Raw genomic sequence first — 26,535 nt, 5'->3', positions numbered from 1 at the left:
CATATGCATGTCACTAGGTCATATATAGGACTCATCATATGGGATAGGGGGGATTGATGTGTATAGATGTGACTTGAAATGCAACATTTGATAGGAAAGAAAGACCTAATCGATTGGGTTGAGCGAAATGTTGAACCCAGAAAAGCAATGAAATTGTCGGCACTTGGTTAGGCTTATGCTTTCCGTGTCGTTAATGTTGTTCCTAGTCAGATCACGACCTAATTAAGCATAAGCAACAAGCTTTTAACTACTTTGCATGTGTTTATTATAGGAAGCATTTTGTGTGGTGCCCTGGTTTTCATACGAGATTCATAGTCATTCCTGGGCCAAAGCCACAAGTAGCGACAGACATGCATGGCATGCATAAGTGGTCATCCTTTTTTTCTTAATACTTCGGAATTTTCGGCAAAAGTAGAAAAATAATATGGTAAAATGTCCAGTTCCAAACTATATAGTTTGGGACTCTGTACACACTTTCGGGTGAGACTGATATCTTCTCCTAGCTAGCTAGTCTGGTGCTGCTGAGATTTTGATGCTATGGTGGAATCGTCTCTAGCATTTCTTCGATCCTTCAGTCTTCATATTAGTTTCTTGTTTTACTCTCCCAGTGCAAGTTTGTAATCAGCTCATTGGTTTTCTAAAGTTACTGGAGACATTAATTTTGGAGAAAATTAGATAAAAACCTAAAATACTATACCTCTTTTAAGATAAACTCATACATATTTTTTTTTATTTTACACTCACTCCACATAAGCAAACATACCATATAGAGCAAATGTCTATAATTAATATTTTTTTTATTTTTCGGTTTCTCTAATTTGCTCTTCAGACAGTAAAAAGCTAAATTTGGTATATTTATCAATTTTAGCATCAATTTGAAACTCAAATACTAGCTAAAATTTAGTTGGATTTAACTTTGTCATAATCAATTACATTCTTTAATTTCTTAACTTGTTATTACTAACTTGAGTGTGTGTATATATATGCTATATACAGAAGTATGTCATTTGTAATAGGATGATACTTTTCATTCCTAAGCTCACATTTAGTGTCTCTCTACATAGTCGAAAAATGTCTAATTGTAAGGTACACGTTCTTGTTCTTTGATTAATTTTATTCTTTTTAAGTATATTATTATATCATTTCCTATCATAATCGAGAGAACATTTTACTCTCTACTACTTACGTTTCTAATGTACATATTAAGTAGGGTATGATATGATAATATACCTAAATAAAAGAAACCCAAAATTGGGTTTAGGGTATAGGGTTAAGGTATAAGGTTTAGGGTATAGAGTTAGGGTATAGGTTCAGGGTATAGGGTATAGGGTTTAGGGTATAGGCTATAGAGTTTAGGGTATAGGGTTTAGATCAGATATCTTATTCATATTATATTTTACCTTATGTATAGATTAGAGAATGAATTCGTTAAATCTAGATTTTTTCATAAAAATAAAGAAAACTACATGATTCTTGCGAATTGATTGAAAAATGTTAGTGTTAGAAGAAAAACTCATAATCAAGGTATTTAAGACAGCATCAATTAAGCTTATTTATTATATTAATATGTTATAGTTGAATGGTGTCAATTGTGTAAAATTTAGAAAAAATATGACATAATATTTATCATAATTGATACATTTTAGATGTCTATCAGATATGAATATTATGTGAGTTTTATTTAAAACCACTCTTTAAAATTATGTGTATATGAAAATTCTCTTTTTTGTGCTTGCGTATAATCAAGTTTGAGATCGGCAATGCAAAGGATCATGCTTTGCATATTGCGGACGATATATGGGGATAGTCTCTCAAGGAGGCTGTTGCTTATGCTTGAGAGTTTGGCTTTGATCACGTTTACAAACGACTTGCGACCATAACCTCATCAAACATGACAAGCCTTTTTTCATTTCAGGATGCCTTGATGGATTGGAGATAACAAAATCATGGGTTAATATTGAGAATGCTAAAACAGTTTTGAGATTACCATTCATCAATTTAACACAAGCATATCAATAAAAAAATTATTTCATCCTTAGCTCAATTTTTTCATTAAACGTGATATCAATTCCCATAGAGGCTATATATAGACATTCATAGATAGTTGTGAACTTTTTATGTTTCCTAGCTACTTGTAGAATTCTCACTCTCTCACAAATTGTGGTCACCATTACAAAATATTATAGTTTTTTTAAATTTTCTTTTAAAACTTAATCCGCAACCAACTTAGTTCAACGATTGAACTCTGGCATTTCCAAGAATCGAGATCAATCCCATAGAAGGTTGAATGATACATCTATCAAAAGGTTTAGGAAAATTTCAACGAAAACTTAAAAGTAAAATTTATCTAATTACATAGTTTTCTCCCATATCTTACATAAATTGTGAAACTCTTTTAGACGTGTACATTCCTATCAGCAAAACTAAAATCATACATAGATACAACTACTATACACCTCCCACATTGATATTTGCTAACAGATAACATATAAATATAACAAAATCACACAATTGTTGGTAACATACGCTTTGTATGTGTTTGGCTACAATGTTATTGTGATATTTTACGGCTGATGTGGAAGGTGGCGTTCAACGTTATATAAAACCAACCGTAACGGTCAACTGATCAAGGTCGACCACAACCGACTTTTCCATTACAATGTATACAATTTGGACTTGAATTATAGCTCAATCCTCCTGGCTTCCATATGTGAATCAAGACTAATCTAACAACACCAACTTCTGTTTGACCTTCTAATTTGACAACTCAACGGGGTTCTGATTCTTCTCTCCCTTGCTGGCACAGGTTGCTACATTTGCACACCTGCGCTTTCTTTATCACCCAGACTTCCTACTCCTTCCTGTGTTGCCTTAGTTGTATGGAACTAAGGAAGCCCTCGTGTCGCACTCGCTTATCAAGCATAGGGATCTTGATTTGGATAAATGACAAAGTCTTCTTTTGAGTACAAATGGGACACTTAAACAATAAGACACTTCAAAATCTTGAAAAAACGTGTTAGATTAATGGTCTCAATGACCCATGTAACCCATGTTGCTTTGAATAAGTCACATCGTCATCGAATCACAGTATTTGCTATTTAAGTATTTACATGATTTTGATTTTTAACGATCCATGGTTTATACTGTCGAAAAAAAAAAATGATCCATGGTTCATGAAGAAGAAAAAATTAGTCGATCATAATGTTGTGTTTATTAAAATTATCATATTTTTTTTAAAATGTGACGAAAAATGAACGTTCTGATAAATTATTGAATCAACAGACAATTATGGTACTATAATATAAACCGATAACACATGAAGACGTTGTATTTTCACGTCACTCTAGATTGTATTTTATTTTATGTTGATGTATACAATTTTATGGTCCAATGTCTACATCCTTCCATCCAGCCTCATATGGCGGGCTAAGAACCATGGCCACTCTCATACATCTACTGCCGTCCGAGTCCGAATCCGAATCTGAATCCGAGTCCATTAGCCGCCGACCCGGAGTCAAAAAAGCTCGCGTCAAGACCGCGTACTTTGTTCACAAAGAAACCAAAACCAAACTGAAACTATTCTCAGATTCTCTCTCTCACACTCTCACCCACCTTCCTCGAACCAGCACATGCCCACTGTTGCCCTCCACGTTCCCCAAACCCCACACTGCCCCAATAATATATAAACACCAACTACCCTTCCCAACCCTCCAACCCAAATTCTCAAACCCCCTCACCTTCTTCTTCTTCTTCATCTCTAATTCACTTTTCGAAGATGAACTCATACAGATCTTGCTGCGCTCTTCCCATTATTGGGTTCATCTTCATGGCCCTCTTCGGCCTCAGCTATGGTCAGGAAGCCCCAGCTCCTTCTCCGACCAGCGATGGTGAGTTCTTGTTCAGATCCAGTTTGTGTAGTATTGGGGATTTGCTTACATGGGTTTTTTAGTGTTGTGGATTTGCTAACATGGGTTTTGATTTGATTTTTGTTTAGGTGCGGCTATAGATCAAGGAATTGCTTACATCCTTTTGGTGCTGGCTTTGGCGATGACATACCTGTTGCATTGATCGGATCTTTGAGTTTTAGGGTTAGGCAGTAGCAGCGAGACTTGATTGATGAGCTTGTTCTTGTTGTGTACTATATGTAGCATAAAATTTGATTCATACTTTTTTTATGTAATTTTTCTACTTATATTCAATTGGAGAAATTGCAGCGGCTTGTTTATATATCAATATTGTTTGGTGTTTATGAGGTTATGCTCCTTTCTTTGATCATCGTGTGGAATTGAAATACATGGTGGTTGGTGTGAAAATGAGGGATAATTTAGGGCCTGCTGTGAGCATAGACTTGAGACTTGGACATTTTTATTACAGTTCCGAGTCTTGGGATGAACTGGCAATATCTAACAATTTTGGGTTCGGATTTTCCTTATTGAAAAATACTCCATTTGTTTCACCATAACATGAATCGGTATAAATAGATCGATGTCTCGGTCACCGTTAGAATACCGGTGTAAGAGGAAAGCTTGGACCCATTACATAAACGCTTGAGGGATTTATGTAACATCAATACATCATACATTTCCTACAGGCAGCTGTTGCTCACTCTTGGTCTCGTTTGGTTCGCGGAAGGGAAAATGGTTCCTTCATCTTTCCCATAGGATGAGAAATTTACAAGAATTTTCCATTCCGATGCTTGGTAACACCAGAAAAGTCAATTGGAAAGTTGTTAAAGAGTTGAGATTTAATATAATAAAATATTGTGTTGTAAATAATAAATGCAGTGAAATAAAAAAGGAAATTGGTTCCTTAGGATTTTAGAATGAACCATTTTCCCCATATTTTCCCATCAATCAATAAAGTGTTTCTTTTCCTTATGCTTTCCTAAACACCGGAAATGAACAACTTTCATTTTTTGATGCTTATTTCCCATGAAACAAACGAGGCCAAGAGCCAGGCAAAAAACAAAATCGTAAAAGTAATGCATTTACACGGGTAAAAATCAAAACCATAACAATAATTAGTAAACTTGTTCGAACATGTTAAACTTGTCTTTCATATCATTGATAGTTGTAGTTGTCATCCTAATTTTCATTCTCACTACTTGTGCCTAACTTTGAAGAATCATATAACCGTGGAACCAGTACAATATATTCAAGTCTTAAATGTGTGGGATCAGACATATCATAGTCTCGCATATACTTAACCCACTCAATTAGATACTTGCATGTAGTAACTGTAGAGCAAGAATTTGTGTTTATTTGTTTTGTCCTATAAGCAGTAGTTTCTTCAAATATCTTAATGGTATTTCTATGACACATCTTAAGTAAAAACCTGTTGAAATTAAAATGATACAAATTACACTCCTATTTAACCTATGACCTATCCACTAATATATTAAGAGTCAAAAGATCGTCGCAAGCATACAATGTACATACAATGTATTTAAAAAAAAAAAAATACAATGTACATGCTTTTGGAAATCATTCATGGTGATTCCTACTCAAAATATCAATCATATTGACATTCACTCATGTACTTCCCCCCTAATTGTACATTTGTTACATGATGGGATCATCTGAATACAATAAAATTACAAACTAATACAAGTGAAAAAGAAACTAAAAACACATAGGGACTTTGAAAGAAACTTAAAGTAAAAAAACAAAAATGAAGTGTCATTACTAATATAAGTTGTGGGCTTGATTTTTCTTTCTTGGGTTATAGACTTATAGTCAAGGCCTGTTCTCTTGGTGTCTAAGTTTCACTATTAGGAAAAAGAACAAAACAAACACATACATAGTTGACCTTGGTCATTAGCACCTGAAACAAATGGAACAAATGGCCCAAACTCAAACAGCCAAGATCCCATACCATACCTCCACCATAAGTCCCCTACCTAACCAATGAAAAATCCCCACGTCAGCCTTCATGTTATCGTACGCACTAGGTTCGCTCACACCGTCTTTCCATTTTGCCGAGATGATACACACACCTTTCTTCTTCTTCTCTTCTTACAAAACACATTCTCAGACCCAACCTGTCTCTCTAAGTCACCCACCGTCAAATTCATTGACAGCCTCCCATTCAGTTCCATCCCCATTCTCTCTTTGATTCTTCATCCTTTTGGGTCCTCAAATTCATCGCCTTTTTCATCATCGGGTATGTTTTTGATGCAAAGCTCATCTCTTTGTTTTCTGTTATCATCTGCAAAACCATTACCATCAAAATTGTTTTTTATGTGGCTTTTCTGGGTCTGTGATTGTCCTGCTCAATCGGGTTGTTTGAATCTGTTTGTGGGTATTGTTTTTGTTTGTTGGTTCAGTTTTGGTGTGGTTTGCATGGTTTTTGGGATCATCTGAATGATGAGTTGGATTGAATGAGCTTAATGTTTGTGTTTGAGGTGATTCTGGGTTAAAAATCTGTTCTTTGGGCTGATGATTATGTGTTGGTATGCAGTGGTGAGTTTTAGTTGGTTGTGTTTGGATGGATGTTTGAAATTTGAGGATTTGTGAGTGTTTGATTTAGCTTTGAACTAATGGGTAATCGGGTTTTTGCAACAACTCACAATCGTAATGTTGCGGATTTTGGAAATGAAGGGGATTTGATCATGGATGCTAGGGTAGCTACAGTTGGATTGAGTTTAGTTTTGAATGTATATGGTGTGTATGTGGGAATCAACTTGCAATGCAGCACTCCTGAATCGATTGAAATATGTCGTCTGTATTGTAATGCTGCTATGGGGGTGTTATGCATTGATAATGATAAATGAGTATGCTTAAAGGTTTTGATTTATAGGTTAGAAATGGTTGTTACTTTTGTCTGTCTATGTTCTTTTGTCTTGGAAATCTGCAATCAACTCTGTTTACACTTACTGCAGATGACAAGACTTTATGTTCCAGTGAGGACATTATCTCTTACATATGGATGCTCAAGTAAACTTTTGGGCTGAGCATCTGAAGTTAAGAACAGACTGAATACTGATCAGAAGTTAACTTTTTTGTTTTGTCAACTTCTCAGGTTGGAGTCCTAGCCTATAATTTTTCAACAGTGTTTGGGATTGGAGAAGAAAGGTAGAGATTATTTGCATGAAATAGAATGCCAGATTTAAGAAGTGGAGTTCGCCGGTCAAAGAGGATCAATAATGTCCAGGATACTCCTGCGGTTGTAGTTCCAGCTGCACGGGCTGGTCCAGGAAAAGGTAATAGCTCCGTCATTGTATTCTTATAGTAACCTATGAATAATGCATTTACCTCAATGATTCTGTGTCCCAATGCAGGGTTGACTGGTAGAGGTAGGGGAAGAGGGTCTAGAGCCATGAATCAAGGTAAAAATCCCAAGCTGTTTGGTGCTGGAGTTGGTGGCCAAGGGCATGCAGGTTTGGATTTGCCAAAAAGAGATTTGGTGGCTGTTCCTGATGAATTGATAGATCAGAAAGGTGCACAAAAATTGACTGCTATTGAGGATGAAGGGAGCAGTAGTCCACTTCCCGAAAGAGTAATTTTTGTCAACTCTCTGCTTGGCACCTCTCTGCTTGGATCTATCCCGTAGTATAACCAAAACTGGTTACTAAATAACCAAAACTGGTTACTAAACATGATTCAATATTTTCATCTCCAGGTACAGATTGGAAACTCCCCCTTGTACAAGCTAGATAGAAAGCTGGGGAAAGGGGGTTTTGGACAAGTTTATGTAGGAAGAAGGGTGACTGGAGGATATGGGAGCTCTGGGCCTGAGGCATTTGAGGTCTCACATTTGTACTGCATCTCTGTTTTATCTCGTTAAAATCTCAGATTAATTTGATTCTGGCACTAACGGTATATCTGTATTCGGTTGTAGGTTGCTTTAAAGCTTGAGGGTCGAAACAGTAAGGGGTGCAGTCATGGTCCTCCTTATGAGTGGCAAGTATACAGGTAAGAAATGTTTCATCCTTTTATTTGGTAAAACACTCTAATCTTTGTTTCCTAATCAGTCTTTCATGACCCTGAAGCTCTCTTAATGGATGTTACGGAGTTCCCCACGTTCATTACAAAGGTCAGCAGGGAGATTACTATATCCTGGTGAGTTACTTTTCTATCGGCACTCACCTTCTGAGGCATGTGTTTCATATGTTGAAAATAGTGTCATATATTTCTTTTCATGAACAATAACTCTTAAATGTTGCAATAGGTCATGGATATGCTAGGCCCCAGTTTATGGGATGTTTGGAACCGGAATCAGTTGTAAGTAGCTTCTGTTATTTCTGTGTTCTGAGTTTCAGAGTCGATACTTAAAAGTAATTTACATTCCAAGTTTATGCATTAGTTATATCATTGTTATCTCCTCTTGTGTTTGCCGGTACTAAGGCTGTCTGAAGAGATGGTTGCTTGTATAGCAGTGGAGGCAATCTCAATATTAGAGCAGCTTCATATCAAAGGGTATTTTCAACTATTTACTTTCTGCTTTGTTATTAATTTTTGTTCTACATTAATGTGGCTCATGATAAGTAATTTGCACTGTAGTTTTGTGCATGGAGACGTGAAGCCAGAAAACTTTTTGCTTGGTCAACCTGGAACAGTCAATGATAAGAAGTTATATCTTGTTGATCTTGGTTTGGGTATGAGTTCTCTGTTTAATAAATTTAGTAACAAGGATAAAAGATCAAACTATAATTGAATGTGCTTATGTATTTCATTCCATAGAAATGTTGGACAGACTTGTGACTGGTTTAATATGCTTTTTGACAGCTTCAAAATGGAAGGAAACATCTGGACGTCATGTCGATTATGATCAAAAACCTGATGTTTTCAGGTACTTACAACCTTCAATATTACACATTGGATGATCAAGATGGTTAGAGGGGGAGAGGGAGAGAAAAGTTACTTTGGCCCTCAAGTATTGTGAGAAACAAATGATATGCAGTCTAACAATCCATCTCAGAAAGTATATATCAAATGTGCATATCATCCTTGTACTAATAACCATTTCAATATGAGGACAATTATAATACGATCTTTAGACCCAATTTTGTCCTCATGATTTGAAGTATCCTGATGTATCTGATCTTTTGATAGGGGAACTGTTCGTTATGCAAGTGTACATGCTCATCTAGGCAGGACAGGGAGCCGAAGGGATGACCTTGAGTCATTAGCTTATACCCTTATATTTCTCCTTAGAGGCAAACTTCCCTGGCAAGGTTACAATGTAAGTTTATTTGGGCGTCCCACTGTATTCCTAGTCAATTAAACAGTTCTATTTTTTCTTCCTTATTTTATAAGCACTTGACATGGATCTTGGGCTGTAGGGGGAAAACAAAGGATTTCTTGTTTGCAAGAAGAAGATGGCAACTTCTCCTGAGATGCTATGTGTCTCATGTCCGCCTCCTTTTCAACAGTTTCTTGAGTTGGTGACCAATATGAAATTCGATGAAGAACCAAATTACTTAAAACTTATTTCCCTGTTTGATAAGAACATAAATGTGAATGCCGCCCTTCGACCTATAAGAACTGATGGAGCTACAAAGGTGGTTTACTCATGCTCAAACTTTTTGATATATATTTCTTTGGAAGTTGTGGTTGCTGCATTTGTTTACGGAATGCTTTTGTAATGTAGGTTGGCCAAAAAAGGGGAAGGTTGTTTCTTGAATCGGAGGATAGTGAGCAACCCAGGAAAAAGGTTAGACTAGGTTGCCCAGCTAATCAGTGGATCTCAGTCTATAATACCAGACCGTCAATGAAGCAAAGGTAGGTGATGTAATACCAGGGAGCATAATCCCTTTTTCAGGTTACCAATCACTCATTCACCCAATTTCCTGGTTTTCTTAGCTATTTTATTTTCTGATATGGTGTGTATAGAAGTTGCTTTAGATCACAGGATTTAGAGTCATGGTTTAAAAGCATAGCGTATCCATCTTTTTATTTGTCAAGCTGTAATAAGGAAAATTGTGATTATGTAATACTTTTCGGTACAAACTTATGTGATTAAAATTCTGAATATTACTTGTAGGAAGTAGTCCTAATTTAGCATATAGCACAAAGTTTCAGTCCTGAATAAGAAAAGTATTGTGTATCACCTTATCGGGAGACGTTAGTTTACTCTTAAATGGAGTATGAATCTGATTTACCTGAGTTTATTGTTTATGTTTTCACTGTATTGTTGGTTATACATTCCTGTCCTGTGTCAAGAAGTTACATGAATAAATGTCTGCAGGTATCACTACAATGTTATGGACGTGAGAGTGGAGCAGCACATTGACAAAGGAAAAGAAGATGGTTTGTATATTAGCTGTGTTGCTTCATCTGCCAATATGTGGGCTATAGTCATGGATGCGGGGACTGGTTTCACATCCCAAGTTTATGAACTATCACCTGTTTTCTTGCACAAGGTAGCTTCTCTTGAAAATACCCGCTCATAAGCTTTCACTTGACATTTAATTATTAAGTGTTCCAGCAAGTTAATTGTTTCTGATTATTTTCCAGGAGTGGATAATGGATCAGTGGGACAAGAACTACTATATCACTTCACTTGCTGGCGCAGGCAACGGCAGTGCCCTGGTGGTAATGTCCCAAGGTATGTCAAACTTATTAACAGAGCTTCCTGTTGTCTATTTCAGTTTCGCTTCTGGAATCTAGTCAGTCCATGATGATAGTGAATTGTGTTCTTAGTAGGAATCTGTCGAGTATGTTTTCTGTTAATTGGGCTACTCGTTCTAATTGTTGATCTTCTATTTGTCATCCATTGAAGGCGTACCATATACTCAGCAGTCATACAAAGTCAGTGATGTATTCCCTTTCAAATGGATTAATAAGAAATGGAAGGAAGGTTTCTCTGTTACCTCCATGACTACCGCAGGTAGCAGATGGGGCATTGTTATGTCCAGAAATGCAGGTTATTCTAATCAGGTATATCGTCTTGGACCCCCTTTTGTTACGTTCTGTTTGATTTGAACACTGCAGAAAATAATTGTTTCATGTGCTGTATTGGTAGGTTGTTGAGATTGATTTCCTATATCCGAGCGAAGGCATCCATAGAAGATGGGAGAATGGATATCGTATTACCTCAACAGCTGCAACAGAGGACCAAGCTGCATTCATACTTAGTTCACCCAAGAAGAAATCACAAGATGTGGCGCAGGAAACTCTCCGGACATCTGTTTTTCCAACTACGCATGTTAAGGTAAGTGTCATCTCTGCTTTAACCTCTGTAGAGTTTTGAAATGGGAGTGATAAGTTGAAATGTCCAAATCTTCATTTAGAAGATCCTTCTTTGGCAACGTGGAACCCAGTTGCGCCAATGGGAGTTGGTTCAGATATAAAATTATCATTATCAATGCATAACAATATTCTCATCTCTAAAGGAAATGAGTTTATTGGAAATGAGAGGAGACTTGGAGAAGAACACACACACACACACACACACACACACACACAAACTTGATGCACATTAGCTTTAAAATTATTTTGGTAAACTAATTGCATTTCAGTCGGAAAGTAATTGTAGAAGTCATCGGTCTTATGCACACATGTATACGTTTGGTAAAGCCGATATTTGCAGAATTCATGGTGCAGAAATATTTTACATATATATATTCTCTCATTTGGCCTTGGCAGGAAAAATGGTTGAAGAATCTATATATTGCATCCATCTGCTTTGGGAGAACAGTATCTTGAGGCTCACCAAACCATTAGAAAACTGCAAAGCGATGTTAAATGCAGGGGGATTATATGTTTGGTTACGCAACAAAATCCTAACAAATTCAGTTCGGTGGATTGTTGACTACACCCTTTTTCCGGCCTTAAGACGATACAGCAAAGTCTGTGACATGTCAAGAGAAGGCAGTTGCTTTCGTGTATAGATGGTTTCTGTAAGAACATATAAACAGAGGAGCTAAAATGTACCAGTATTCGTGCTGATAATAGATGTTGTTCAAAAACGGAGGAGCCTGCCCTCTTCCTATCTTATAATGGTTATAGAGGGATGCATTCTCCAATTGAAGAATAACATAATCTCTTGGAGAGAGTTCACGTTTTCAACCATGCTTGGGTACAGAAGAGAGTGTACCCTAAATTGATGTGTTCTTTGTAATTCAAACGGATTGTACCATTGTTTATTGTAATATTATCCTACGATTAAAGGTGTTATGAAAAGGTGATTGAACCATCCATTGTTCAGCTAATGAAATATGTCTTCTTATTACTGGCATCTTTGTATCATATGTTATGTCAGTTATGATATTGTATGTCACCTCAAATTTTGCAGGCTAAAAGGAAGAAAGGTTTTCTCCATTGTGGAGAAGATCCATATAATCCGGCAAATAATCCTATATAGACACATGAGTCAGTTTCTGGATGAAGTTTAGCGTAGCAACCTCCAGTTGGAGAATATTTCGAGCTTAGTCAACTGAAAACTGAGCTTTTCTATTAGCTCCTCAAGTTAGACAAGTTTGGTCTAAAAGAGACGGCCAACTGCTGCTTTTTATACTTTTAATACAGGAACCTACTTCGTGCTATATCTATCCGTCTGAAGCACTTGCAAGTAGATTACAATTTGGTGTTGTGCTGCAATGGATAGAAAACACTGGTGCAGCACAAGCAGCAGAACTATCCGGTTGGGGCGGCAGTACCATGAGACTGACCCTCATGTGAGCTCGCATTCAGCTAGATCAAACAGGTCACGGTGGAGCACATTGTGGATGAAGTTGAAGAAAGAGAAGAAGAAGATTTTTGATTCCCCATCCAGCACTCGCTCCGTGAAGCTCCAGTATGATCCTTTCTCTTACTCTCAGAATTTTGATCAAGGATGTTCTTGGGACCAACATGATGCTGATGACCTCTCGTCGCGCTCTTTCTCTATGCGTTTTGCAGTTCCTTCTAACATCTTTCAAAAGGGAGAGTTGCTTGCTTGGGAGGAATGAACTTGTATTAATTTAGCTCATAGCTACGAATCAATGTGTAGATATTTGTTACAACCATTCTTTGTCTTACGATTTTTCTTGCTTCCGTGATTTGTAGTCAATTTCGTTTGCATCAAGTTGCTTATCTTTTGACAGAACTCTCAAGTTTTCCCTCAAAAACTTGTTTAGAGCCTTGTTATTTCTGTTCTTATAAGCTTTGTCATGGTTCAACAAGTAGACGAGTGTAGTTTTGTGAATTGTGAACATCTACATAACTCATCAAGGATTGCTTACAAGTAGAGAATTCTTATGCCTAAGCTCAGGAAACCTTGCTGTTAACTAGTGTGCCATAAGGAATTAATCCTGCAGAAATCGCAGGACGAAGTCTCAGATGCTTCACTGGCAGTTTGTCAGTTTTGGCATTGTGCATGAATCCTCATGTACTATGCAATACACATTCAACTGAGGTAGATGAATCGACAATTCGTTGACTATTCGATAAAGAATGCTGTTCTGATTCATATCATAGTTGACATTTCCCTCAATTATTCGCAACTCCGAAGACATCAGAAACTTAACAGCAACTAACAGATGGAGATGTAGCATCTCATCCTTTGTGTCATAAAGCCTTAGAATGACATGTTTGACAATCTAGCTGGTGTCAAGGATCAGAATGCACTGAAAATAGATTCCTTTCGAGGCTTCTTGATCTGATATGCAACTCCCTTTGGTCTTTGATCTTGAATTTGGGACTAGCATCATTATATTATTTGCAGATGCTTAACATACGCAAGGTAATGCGCAATCACCTTTATAAAATAGAACAAGACCACAGTTTCAAGTTGTAATTTTTATATGGAAGAAGTATCATATCTATTTTCTTTCATCTTGTTTATATATTCATCGAAAATTTTATAAGGAAGCTGATGTATTGATGCTCTAGGTTAAATGATATCGTCTCCGAGTTAGATGATATCATCTTAGCTAATAATATTCGACAACTGATCAGGCGAACACTACGTTTGTAGTAAGTTACATAGGCGGTAAAGTAATTAGTGACACCGCCCATATAACTTTTATTAAATTTCAGCAATTAAATATAAAATCGAAAACGACAGCGTTTAAACCGAACGTAACTGAAAGGAAAGAATCTGAGAGCTGGGAAATATCTACACACTCACTCGGAGACTGATCTTCTTCTTCTTCCTCCGGATTAGGGTTTCCTTTAATTTCGCGACTTCAAAACGCCGTCGTTTTTGAAATCAACGAGCAATGGGGACCGAACTGGTGGTCGCGACGCACAGAGTCCAGAAATTCTTCGACGACCTAGAGGCGCAGAAGGCGATCCTCTCCACCTCCACGAAGCTCTACGCCACCATCTCCGATCACTTCACCGCCCTCCAGAAATCGCTCGCCGAGAAATTCAAATCCCTCGACTCCAAAATCGAATCCCTCGAGTCGCGTTCCCGCCAAACCCTAGAGTCCCTCGACGTCCGCGAGACCTCGCTCGCGGAGCGCGAAGCCTCCGCCGCGGCACGCGTCTCGGAGCAGAAATACGCCGCCTTGGCCGAGTTCGGAAGAATATTTCCGGCGAATTTGGACATCGCCGTGACGCTGAAATCGCTGTGTAGAAAAATGGACTCGGAGGGGCTGCTGAGGTTTATAGTTACGAAGCGGAAGGAGTCGGTGTCGCTGAGGGCGGAGATTGTTCCGGCAATGGCGGAGGCGGTGGACGCGCCGAGGCTGGTGTTGGATGCTTTGGAGGTGTTTCTGGAGACCAAGGCCAAGAAAGTTGGGGTCACCGATAAGCGGTGGGCCTGCGGGCTGCTGATTCAGGCTCTGTTTCCGGAGGCGCGGTCCGGTTCCCGTCCGAAAGGGCCGGCATTTGCTAGGAGTGTGGTGGAGAGAGCGGCGGGCGTTGCGGACAGGTGGAAGGGGCAGATGGATGAGCTGAGCAGGAGTGGTGGAGGGACATTGGGGGCGGCGGAGGCGGTGATGTTTGTGCAGATGGTGATTGGGTTTCAGTTGAAGGAGAAGTATGATGAGGAGTTTTATAAGAAGTTGGTGATGGAACATGCTGCTAGGAGAGATATGGCTAAGCTTGCCGGGGCACTACAATTCGGAGATATTGGAGGTATGTGTGTGTGTGATCAGAATCAAAGTTTAGCAATGTGTTTGTTTCGGATTATTGCTTCTTGAATGTGTGCATGTTGGAATATAATGTAAGTTAAGGGGTTTTGCTAATTTGAAGTTCTGATGTAGATTTATAAACTTTTGAATATGCTAATTTCTTTAGAGCTTACTATTAACCAACTTAGGCATTTGTTTATAGTGAAGAAGTTTACCTCTGATAAGCATTGTTGCGTAATACGTAGAGATAAAGCTTAGATGTTGAGCATGGTGGCTTGACATAATCTGAATTCTAATCTTGAAGATGTTTTGAATCTGGAAGAGACTTAAAAGTGTAGCAACTCTGTCATTTGATCTTTGATCAACTCGCCTAATCCTTGTGTAGGCATTTTGGTGGGATAGAATTATTGTAAATTAGGTTGACTAGGCTAAGTTTCTTGATCACTATTTCTTAAACTTATCTGTGTTTGCATACTTTTTCTTAAGTTATAAATGTTCACCTTAGTATTGTCTCTCCATAATCATAGATTTATCTGATCCAAATGCCAGGAAATGCATGTGTCCTTCCTTCTACTCTTAGAAGGAGGATGTTTGTGTCGGTTACATTCTGGTCAGTCACCAATTTTTTATGAATGGTATAAGCATAGCGTGATGATTCATTGTTTCAACTTTCTCGTCTTGTTGTGTTCATATTCATTGTTCGTTTGTCATCTAAGTTTTGTATGTTCTGATTGAAATACTGTGTGATTTGTACAGATGTTATTGATGAGTTAGTGAAGAATGGAAAGGAGATAGAGGCAATATATTTTGCTTTTGAGTCTGGTTTGACCGAGAGGTTTCCTCCTATTTCCCTTCTCAAGTCCTATTTGAAGAACTCCAAGAAGAATGCTTCAACCATAATGAAGAATGGCAACAATAGTGTGGCTGCATCTGTAAGTGTAACTCCATCCTATATCTATGTTATCTAATCAGATGAATTTGCTCTTCAATTGATGTTTTCTTAGACTCATTTTGAGATTTCCTAATGGAGGTCCATCTTACAGGAGGAGTCGAGCACTTTGGAGTTGAATTCCATCAGAGCAGTTATCAAATGTGTAGAGGACCACAAACTTGAATCAGAATTTACACTCGACTCCCTAAGGAAGCGAGTCACTGCTTTAGAGAGAGCCAAAGCAGATAGAAAGAAGAATTCAGCTGCAGCTTCCAGTAAGTCTAATAACAAGCGTTCGTATGGTAGTGGAGGCGGCGGTGGCGGCCGTGGAGGAGTTGGATCATCATCTTCCCGCCCAGCAAAAGCTGCCAAGTATTCCAATGCACACCCATCATCTTTTAACCGGAGAATCCCAAATCCTCCTCCACAGCACAGCCCAGTAACAAGATATCCTGGACCGTACAATTACCCAAGCCCAACCGTAAATCCTCCTCCACAGCACAGCCCAGTAACAAGATATCCTGGGCCGTACAATTACCCAAGCCCAACCGTGTATGACGGTGCAACATCAGTCTCTTACGGAACCTCATATGGAGTAGCCCGTGCTCAAAGCCCTGTTGCTCTTCCACAACAACACATATATTCCCTATCTGGCGACAGCAGCATGGCTGCTAGTTCTGTATTCCGAAGTGGGGGTTCATATGGCGGCCAGACCAGTTATGGAGGGCCATACGATTATGCAAATGCGACACCACCGTCTTACCAACCGCCACCCTATCAACAATAATTTTGCAGACAATCCAGACATAGCTACATGGTTGGTAACTAGGGTCCCTTGTCATATAATGCTTTTTTGTCCGGTGAATTACCTAGTCTGGACTGTAGACTCTGTTGCTGCTGCTCTTTTCACTTTTATTTTCACCTTACAAATCCAAAGGTTAGAAAGGTAAGAACAATTATGCTCCTTGATCATTATATTCATTTGATATAGACCAACGAGTCGTCTGTAATGAATTTTCCTCCCAGTATGAGTTTCAGTCATATACGACTTGAAATCGGCGCCGGCGAGTGGGTAGCACAACATTGAAACCAAGCTTTCAGAGGCTCAGGGGGTCTCGTGTATTTGGTTCATTATATCTTTACAACGAAGAACGGTACATCAAATGCAAATGCTACACGTATAGAACAAATGTTCAAGAATGTTCAATTTTGTTGGCCGTTCAAACTCAAACCTGGGTGGGAGGATATTCTCCATGAACTTTCGTCCACCATCGCCCTTAATCTTTTGTCTCTTAGTTTTCATTGATATTAATTTCTTTTGCTTCTTTCTGGTTCGGTGGCTGCTCTATCGAATTGTTGGCAAATTAAATAAACTAGTCCAATGGACCAACCAGCTCTATATGTGTGATACATAAACGAAGAAAAAGAAAATAACCATGGTTTCCTATATATCTACAGGCCAAACTGGACCATTTCGTTTGGATTACCCCAAAAATTGAACGTCTATTTTGGTAGTGTTAATATGTAGTATGCAACGAGTCATGTTCCAATTATGTTTGTTTGTAGTTCTTGTATTCTCTATTGACTTGTTGAAAGCACCAACAAATTGAAAACGACGCTGTCAAATGAAGAATAGAGCACCCTAGCTAGTTTTCTAATGCTGTAGGAATTGACGATTGACATGACTCTATTTTGTTCTGATTGACGATTGACATGAACTCTATTTTGTTGTGATGCAGCGGAAATATAATCGTTAGAATCCACCAACGACGACTTGAATCCACAAGTCTATTTTCTCAAATCCACGAGAAAGTTCCTAGAATCCACCAGAAGAGTTGAGCAAATTTCAAGGGTTTTTATTAATCAAAAGCTTACGACTACAACTGATAAAATGTCCTTATATAGGAGCAAACGAACCCTAGGGCAACTAACAACCAAGCTTAAAAGTTCATTAGGTTAAAAGAGAACAAAATCCAAAATAAACTAAAAAACCTAAAATAATACTAAATGCCGAATCGGATTAAGAAAACGATATCTTTTGGCCTTAATCTAACAGGGCTCACTTAAGTGAGTCTTGTAAATCTCGTCGTTCCCAATTCGGAAAGATATTATGCATTCTAAACGGACATTCTGGTCAAAAGTTACTCTAGATCAGATTTGCTTCTGAAATTCATATTTCACACAAGCAACCCGGAAAGTCCAAAACAACATCCTCTTGAATATTCCAGCGGCTAGCAACCTCTTGACACGAGAATTACCGATTTTCATATCATTCTTTTTTATTATTCGCTGCTTCCTGACTTTTATTTTTTTCTGTATGAATTTGGTCAATTCTCGTCCTACATCAGTCTCCTCCACTACGAAAGAACTCAACCTCGAGTTTATCTTGAATGAAAAATAAAAATATGTAGACGAAAAACCCAATAATAAATTAGACAGATGAACCTGTGACTTATTGGAATGGTCTTCTGCATAAACTGATGACACAATCATGAATCCAACGCTATAGATGAGTTTGTCATATGCAACTTGAGAAGATTCTTCTTGACTCTCAAAATTGCATTCTTGAATGGCCTTTGGTTCTGGTTCTGAATGATTAATTTGAGGCGGCAAGGTTTCTTGACTTTCTTCAATGCTAATAACCATGTCAATATGTGCAATTTGTTCTCTAACTTCTTCATGGATAACTTCTAGTGGAGTTTCTTTTGTTGGAAATTCATGAAAAATTTCTTGTGGAGCTGCTTCCATTAAAGAATCGTCTGAAATTTCTTCAACTGAACTATCATTCTCAACATGAAAAGAAATTTATGTGGACTTTAACTTCTTCTCTTCCACCTTAGAAGGGTACCTCCTGATTGAAAAATCTCTAGGCATAAATTTTCTCTAATAAGACATTTCATCTTTCTCCATATTTTATCAGGTTCTTTACCTTGCACCTTCCTTGCTCTTTGCAATTCATCCCACAAATCAGCAACAATGCTCTTAAGACGAGAAGAAACCTTCTTGACCTGCTTGTGATCTGGAACCTTCATGATCTCAATGAATTTATCAACCTCAACCAGCCAATCTAGAAGGTTTTCCACATGCATGTGACTAGAAAAATAAGAAATACTCACCATGGTTTTGAAATCATGATTAACAACATGATTCTGCCTTTCACAATTTCGATGGTTGTTGTTGTTGTTAAGGCCAAGCAACAACTGATGAATTTCTTCCATTTGTGTATTCAAACGTTCATTCTGAGCACTGAGACATTCATTCTGAGCATTGAACTCTGCTCAGGCAATATGAGCTTCATCACCCATGAATACAGATTGATAACCACAAGAATAGACCTGCTCTAATACCAATTGATGCAGCAGAAATATAATCGTTTAAATCCACCAATGGCGACTTGAATTCACAAGTCTATTTTCTCGAATCCACGAGAAAGTTCCTAGAATCCACCAGAAGAGTTGAAAAAATCTTAAGGGTTTTTATTAATCAAAAGCTTATGACTACAACTGATAAAATGTCCTTATATAGAGCAAACAAACCCTAGGGCAACTAACAACCAAGCTTAAAAGTTCATTAGGTTAAAAGAGAACAAAACCCAAAATAAACTAAAAAACCTAAAATAATATTAAATGCCCAATCGGATTAATAAAACGATATCTTTTGGCCTTAATCTGACATGGCTCATTAAAGTGAGTCTTGTAGATCTCGTCGTTCCTATTCCGGAAGGTATTATGCGTTTTAAACAGACATTTTGGTCAAAAGTTACTCTAGATCAGATTTGCTTCTGAAATTCAGATTTCGCATGAGCAACCCGGAAAATCCAAAACAACATCTTCTTGAATATTCCAGCGGCTAGCAACCTCTTGACACGAGAATTACCGATCTTTAGATCATTCTTTTTTATTATTTACCGCTTCTTGACTTTTATTTTTTCTGTCTAAATTTGGCCAATTCTCATCCTACATCATGTTCTTGTGCAAATTTCAATGCATTTGTAGGTTTATAGAGGAACCAAAATGAACTCGATCGGAGAGATCACATTCACATGCAAAAGAGGTGAAGGTGGTTCTTGCTTCAACTTGTGTTGTGGTTTTAACACGGGGGATCTCTTTGCATGATAACAAAATTGGATAGAAGAACATTGGATATACCCACCTTCCCTTAATTTGGAAAGAAAAAAAAACTTCTTTTTACATTTCTTACATCAAATTTCCGCATGTTACATCTCTTAGAAGTTAGAACATTCGTTTTTCTACCTTTTAGTGATTTGATGCACTTACATCGTAGTTGTCATTCAATAATTGTATAGTTTTCGGCTAAACGCCATATGGATTAGAACACTAATGAAACCATAATAATGCAACCGTATTTATGGATTCTCCATTAATCTTCTTTCCTCCTGTGAAAGACAAGTCGAGCCTAGACGCCTAGTCGAGCATTCCCATTTGCATTTTTACAAACCACCAACTTCATTGGTTGTTGCCAATGCACAACACACAACCCCTAAATCCGCTGGAGGAATGCCATCGCCGCAGCACCTGTGGATGCCTCCAGTAGTAAATTTCTATCTAGGAAATGAAGAAGAGGAGTTGGTAGAATTTTTCTTTTAATTTCTTCTCACAAATTTACACAGTTGTTTATTATATTACCCAACAAATATATATATATATATATACAGATTTTCTCAGGTGCGGATGTCCGCATTTATTCTTACGGTGCAGATTTCCATTTTACACTCACTTTTCAATCGAATTTTCACATCTCCATCGTCTAGTCTTTAGATACTAATGTATAGATCATCTCTTCAAAATTTCAGCCAATTTAGTTATCATTAAGACACTCAAACTCGATTAAACCAATTGATGAACATAATTCTGTCGAACTTGAACCGTTCATGTTTATAACATAAAAAGGCAGTTTTGAGTGCCTTAATGATAACCAAATTGGCTGAAATTTTACAGAGATGATCTATATATTAGTATCTAAATACTAGACGGTGGAGATGCGAAAATTCGATTGAAAAATGAATGTAAAGTGGAAATCCGCACCGTAAGAATAAATGCGGACGTCCGCAGCTGAGAAGCTGTGTGTGTGTATATATATATATATAATACAGACCAAAATACAAAATCCAACACATCGAGAGAAAAAAAATTAGCACAAAATCCAATTTTATGATGATTTTATGATATATTGAGACGTAGCATACCATGGACCATCAATTCAGAGATTGCTCTCTAGATGGCATACCTTATATGTATCATAGTTGACCCCACGTCCTAACGAATACGTTGGGCTTCGCCCTCCTCCTATTTTCACTATATAAATACTGCAAAATCTGCTTCATTCTAGACGAAACAAATTAACAAACACAAGCTCGATCGAGTGAGAGAGAGAGAAGCAAGAAACACAGAGAGAAGCGCAGAAGATATGGGTGGTGATAGTAATGGCAGCTCTGCACCCTGCGAGTCCTCCTTCGTGAAGATGATGCCAACCATAAAGTTCACCAAGCTCTTCATCAATGGAGAATTCGTCGACGCCATTTCAGGTATACTGCTTGTGTATTATTAACTCCTCATGAACATCTCTTTTACTACGTACCATTTCGTCGTAAGGATCATATATGTTGATCTTCTCTGTATCGTTGCGTTCTTTTAGGGGGGCAACAATATCTAAACACATTCATGATATTGATATTGGTTTTTGTTTGTTTAAGGTAAAACGTTTGAGACGATAGATCCCAGAACCGGGGAGGTGATAACCAGAATTGCAGAGGGAGATAAGGAAGACGTGGACGTGGCGGTGAAAGCTGCACGCGCCGCCTTCGACCATGGCCCTTGGCCTCGTATGCCCGGCGCTGTACGTATTATTAATCCGGCTACTCTCTTTTTCTTTGCTTTTACCGCCTCCATAGCTAAGCTATATAGTTCCTTTCAATCCCCAGTTTCCTTATCTGTCTTTGTTCGATCGGCATCTTTTGTTTTCTACCAACGTCTTCATTTTTTTGTTTTTTTTTTGTTTTTTTGGACGAATACCAACGTCTTCATCAAGACAGCATTATTGGAATATTATTGTTAATAATTCCATGAAGTCAAAACCAATAGTTTTCTTTGTCAGTTTGTCTAAATAGAATTATATAATGAGGCTGCTCTTATGTAAATAGAATTATATATCGAGGCTGCTCCTGGGCGGATCTACGTTAAGGGCTGTCTGGGCTGAAGCCTAGACAGAAATCCTATATGTAGTAAATAAGTACCCATGAAAACAATGAGAAGCCTTGGTTCAGTTGGCAACTTGACCAAATTATTACCACCTTGTCGCAGGTTCGACTGCTCTGAAGAGCAGATTTGGGTATTTTTAGTAGTTTTCCTCACTTTGGTACCAGAAACAACACAATTATTCTTCCTTCCTTCTTCAGTTACAATATTTTCTTACTCTTTTTTGCCCATTTTTTACTTTTCTCTCTTCAAATAAGAAATTACAAAAAAAAAATTCTCATATAGTTCTTGCATTTCTCATAGTGTTTCTTAAGAAAAAAATTCTTTCAATGAGTTTTCAGTGGGTTATAAACCTAAAAAAAAAAAAGTGCTTCTAACTAGACTAGACAACTTCCGGATCCTGGATCCGCCACTGACTGCTCCAGCTTCTTCGTCTATTTTGTACGAGGATATTATCATTTGGTCCCTGAGATTTCCATTAGGCCATTTGGTTCACGGAATCAAGTCATTGAGAAAAGAAAGTCCCCCAAATATTCACTTTCCTTTTTCAAAAAGGAAAATTCAAAGATTTCATTTTCTTTCTTTTACGTTCCTTAAACCAAACTAGATCTTAGTGAATTAACTAAGATTGCACAGATATTATTAGAGGTGGCCGGCTTCATGAGCCATCTGACTAAATATTCTTAGTTTAAGGCAGGATAAGATTTGTATCATATTTTTCTAACTACGATCAATATTAGTGACTTAATGAGACTCGATTAGAGAGAGATATAACGTGATCGGCAATATAGATTTTGAGGGGATCATGTGATTAACATTACACAATTATTATAAGTAGTTGTACAATATGATAGTCTATAGTAACGTCGTACAATAATGTGATCATGTGATTAGCACTACATGTTGTTTAATTGAACACCTCAATTGTAAGAGTTTATAGTAACGGGTACCAAACTAACAATATATTTCCTACATGTGTAACTGTACGTGTAACCATAGTTTTTTTTTTTTTTTTTTTTGGAGAACTAACTGTGTAACTATAGTTAGCATCCACTAATTGTGTGAACATATACACAATTTGACTCTTTTTCTTAATGTAACAATCTTGTATTTCAAAATTGAACCATATTTGTAGTCTCAATCGTTACATAAATATTCAAAGCTAGCTAATCGTAAATCATGGAACTTAAGCTGCAAGTTTTTCAGAAAATAAGGAAAGTTTTATGGAAAATGTGGAAACTTTCCGGGCACAATTAATTGTATTTTTCATCAAATTAATATCATCCTTAATTGGACTATTGGCAAATCCTTGACTATGATCTTTGAAGTATTAATTATTCAGATACATTAAGTCATAGTTAAGACTTAAGAGACTGAAATTGATGTAAATGCTTGAATATTGTTCAGGAGAGAGGAAGGATTATGTTGAAGTTTGCAGACTTGATTGATGAGCACGCAGAAGAACTGGCCAAATTGGATACAATTGATGCTGGGAAGTTGTTTGGTTTCGGCAAAGCTGTAGACATACCTCAGGTAGCACACATGCTACGTTACTATGCTGGTGCAGCTGATAAAATTCATGGGGAGGTGCTGAAAATGTCACGGGAGCTCCAAGGTTATACATTGCTCGAACCTATCGGTGTTGTCGGACACATTATTCCCTGGAATTTCCCAAGCAGCCTGCTGTTTGCTAAGGTTGCCCCTACCTTAGCAGCTGGTTGCACTATGGTCGTCAAACCGGCTGAGCAAACACCTCTTTCGGCGCTCTATTATGCTCATCTGGCTAAGTTGGTAAGCTAGAAAAAACTTCTCAAGGAACTTTGCACACTCAAGTCACCTGACATGTTATATATGTTACTTAAAATGTTTCACATGTTACGTTATCAAATTGTCATTTTAGATTATCGGTTATGTCAGATTAATCATGTTTTTGGTCGATCCAAATTGTGTAACAACATAACATGAGAAAAGTTTAAGAAATGTATATGCATGTATGAACATATTGCCAATGCAGCTTAATTTTAGTGGTGACATTGGTTTGTGACTTTATTATGAAGGCTGGTGTTCCTGATGGAGTGCTCAATGTCATAACTGGATTCGGAAAGACTGCCGGTGCTGCCGTCACTCATCATATGGACATTGACAAAGTAACCAGCTCTTTCCCTTCAACCTTCGTGTCGTTTATGTGACTAAATTTACAAACTTCAGTATAGTTGAATGGCTTACTGTGATATTGATACTTCTGTTAACTTCTTGATCTTTCAGGTCAGTTTCACTGGTTCCACAGAAGTAGGTCGTGAAGTGATGCAGGCTGCAGCAAAGAGCAATTTAAAAGCAGTTTCACTTGAACTAGGGGGCAAGTCACCCCTTTTGATATTTGATGATGCTGATGTCGACAAGGCTGCTGACCTTGCTCTCTTGGGAATCCTCTACAACAAGGTCTGCTTCATAAGTCATAACTACGTTTCATACTTTTCTTAACCATAATATGTAGCAATACTAACTCTTTTGTTATTCATCATTTCAGGGAGAAATTTGTGTGGCCAGTTCTCGTGTGTTTGTTCAAGAAGGGATTTATGATGAACTCGTCAAGAAATTGCAAGTGAAGGCAAAAGAATGGACTGTTGGGGATCCTTTTGATCCTAAAGTTCGTCAAGGACCCCAGGTAACGCAGGCGAAAATCCCAAGATAGTCTATGATCTTGACTAATTAGTGTCTTCTAGTGTTTATAACAATCAAATACAGCTTTATGATTGATGTATATGCCTGACTAAAGCTTGTGAATTCCTATAGTTATACAAAAACCTTACCTATATATGAATTGCAGGTCGATAAAAAGCAGTTTGAGAAAATCTTGACTTACATTGAGCATGGGAAAAGAGAAGGAGCAACTTTGTTAACAGGGGGAAAGCCTGTGGGGAACAAGGGATATTACATTGAGCCAACAGTATTCACTGATGTCAAGGTATTTGTCAACACATCAATATCAAATCTGATATAGCGAATGTTGATTATGTTTCTGTTATGTTTAACGCATTGATGTTACAACAATCTTCTCAGGATGACATGCTTATAGCCAAGGATGAAATATTCGGACCTGTGATGTCGCTAATGAAGTTCAAGTAAGCATAATTAAGCCTGATTCCTTTTGTTCCATCTAGTCTTTCTGATATGCTAAAAGGCGTAAGTATTGCTTATAAATTTGAGTAATTTTGCAGGACCATTGAGGAAGGAATAGAGAGAGCCAACAACACCAAATATGGCCTAGCTGCAGGCATTGTATCCAAGAACATCGATGTGATCAACACTGTGTCAAGATCAATCCGTGCAGGCATTATATGGATCAACTGCTACTTTGCCTTCGACCGCGACTGCCCCTATGGAGGATACAAGATGAGTGGCTTTGGAAGAGACTTTGGTATGCAGGGCCTCCATAAGTACCTGCATACTAAATCTGTGGTCACTCCCATTTATAACTCTCCCTGGCTCTGAATCCTATGAGGGCCATACGATTATGCAAATGCGACACCACCGTCTTACCAACCGCCACCCTATCAACAATAATTCTGCAGACATAGCTACATGGTTCCCCTAATCTTCAGTTGGTAACTAGGGACGGTCCCTAATCAAGTTATCATATAATGCTTTTTTGTCCGGTGTATTACTTAGTCTATTACTTAGTCTAGACTAGACTCTAGACTATGTTACTGCTGCTCTTTCACATTACAAATCAAAGCTTAGAAAGGTATGAACAATTGTTGATATGGAGCACGAGACTTCTAGCCCTGATGAATGTTTCTACCAGTATGAGCTTCAGTCGTCTACGACTCGAAATCGGCGCCGGCGATTGGGGTAGCACAACACGGTGTGAAACCAAAATCCTTACAACGAAGAATGGGTAAATCAAAAGCAAATGCTACACGAATAGAAGTACAGAACTAATGTTCCAGAGATATTTTCAACTTTGCAAATGCTACACATATAGAACAAATGTTCAAGAATGTTCAATTTTGTTGGCCATTCATACTCAAACCTAAAACCTCGGCGGAAGGATATTCTCCATGAACTTTCGTCCCCCATCGCCCTTCATCTTTATGTCTATAGCTTTCATTAATATTAATATCTTTTGCTTCTTTCTGGTCCGGCGGCTGTATTGAATTGTTGGCAAATTAAATAAACTACTCCAATGGACCAACCAGCTCTATATGTGTGATACATAAACGAAGAAAAAGAAAATAACCATGGTTTCCTATATATCTACAGGCCAAACTGGACCATTTCGTTTGGATTACCCCAAAAATTGAACGTCTATTTTGGTAGTGTTAATATGTAGTATGCAATGAGTCATGTTCCAATTATGTTTGTATGTAGTTCTTGTATTCTCTATT

At 37.8% G+C, this 26,535-nt stretch overlaps 4 protein-coding genes across 4 annotated transcripts; all 4 read left to right on the top strand.

The window, feature by feature from the left end:
- Positions 1–3,715: 3,715 nt before the first annotated feature.
- Positions 3,716–4,226, top strand: LOC101301998 (arabinogalactan peptide 16-like). Its single transcript, XM_004287046.1, has 2 exons — positions 3,716–3,887; positions 3,995–4,226. The coding sequence occupies exons 1-2, from the start codon at positions 3,776–3,778 to the stop codon at positions 4,066–4,068; spliced, it is 186 nt and encodes a 61-aa protein (XP_004287094.1). The 5' UTR covers positions 3,716–3,775; the 3' UTR covers positions 4,069–4,226.
- A 1,853-nt stretch (positions 4,227–6,079) lies between these two features.
- Positions 6,080–12,019, top strand: LOC101301711. The gene is made up of 19 exons (XM_004287045.1): positions 6,080–6,162; positions 6,881–6,935; positions 7,021–7,201; positions 7,295–7,497; positions 7,621–7,746; positions 7,840–7,913; positions 7,991–8,060; positions 8,170–8,222; positions 8,346–8,417; positions 8,502–8,596; positions 8,727–8,790; positions 9,054–9,183; positions 9,284–9,502; positions 9,592–9,722; positions 10,189–10,363; positions 10,458–10,548; positions 10,723–10,880; positions 10,966–11,154; positions 11,589–12,019. Exons 3-19 carry the CDS (start codon positions 7,099–7,101, stop codon positions 11,646–11,648), a joined length of 2,013 nt encoding a protein of 670 aa, XP_004287093.1. The 5' UTR covers positions 6,080–6,162; positions 6,881–6,935; positions 7,021–7,098; the 3' UTR covers positions 11,649–12,019.
- A 2,048-nt stretch (positions 12,020–14,067) lies between these two features.
- LOC101301418 lies at positions 14,068–16,940 on the top strand. The gene is made up of 3 exons (XM_004287044.1): positions 14,068–15,005; positions 15,758–15,933; positions 16,045–16,940. Exons 1-3 carry the CDS (start codon positions 14,144–14,146, stop codon positions 16,717–16,719), a joined length of 1,713 nt encoding a protein of 570 aa, XP_004287092.1. The 5' UTR covers positions 14,068–14,143; the 3' UTR covers positions 16,720–16,940.
- Positions 16,941–21,299: 4,359 nt separating this feature from the next.
- Positions 21,300–25,994, top strand: LOC101301128 (aldehyde dehydrogenase family 2 member C4-like). The gene is made up of 9 exons (XM_004287043.1): positions 21,300–21,477; positions 21,646–21,788; positions 23,555–23,938; positions 24,205–24,294; positions 24,413–24,586; positions 24,675–24,812; positions 24,975–25,112; positions 25,208–25,269; positions 25,366–25,994. Exons 1-9 carry the CDS (start codon positions 21,360–21,362, stop codon positions 25,637–25,639), a joined length of 1,521 nt encoding a protein of 506 aa, XP_004287091.1. The 5' UTR covers positions 21,300–21,359; the 3' UTR covers positions 25,640–25,994.
- Positions 25,995–26,535: the final 541 nt, after the last annotated feature.

The sequence above is a fragment of the Fragaria vesca genome, linkage group LG1, assembly GCF_000184155.1.
Source record: "Fragaria vesca subsp. vesca linkage group LG1, FraVesHawaii_1.0, whole genome shotgun sequence".
Lineage (NCBI taxonomy): Eukaryota > Viridiplantae > Streptophyta > Magnoliopsida > Rosales > Rosaceae > Fragaria > Fragaria vesca.
Note: the sequence above shows the minus strand (reverse complement) of the source record. Positions and strands in the feature narration are given on the sequence as shown.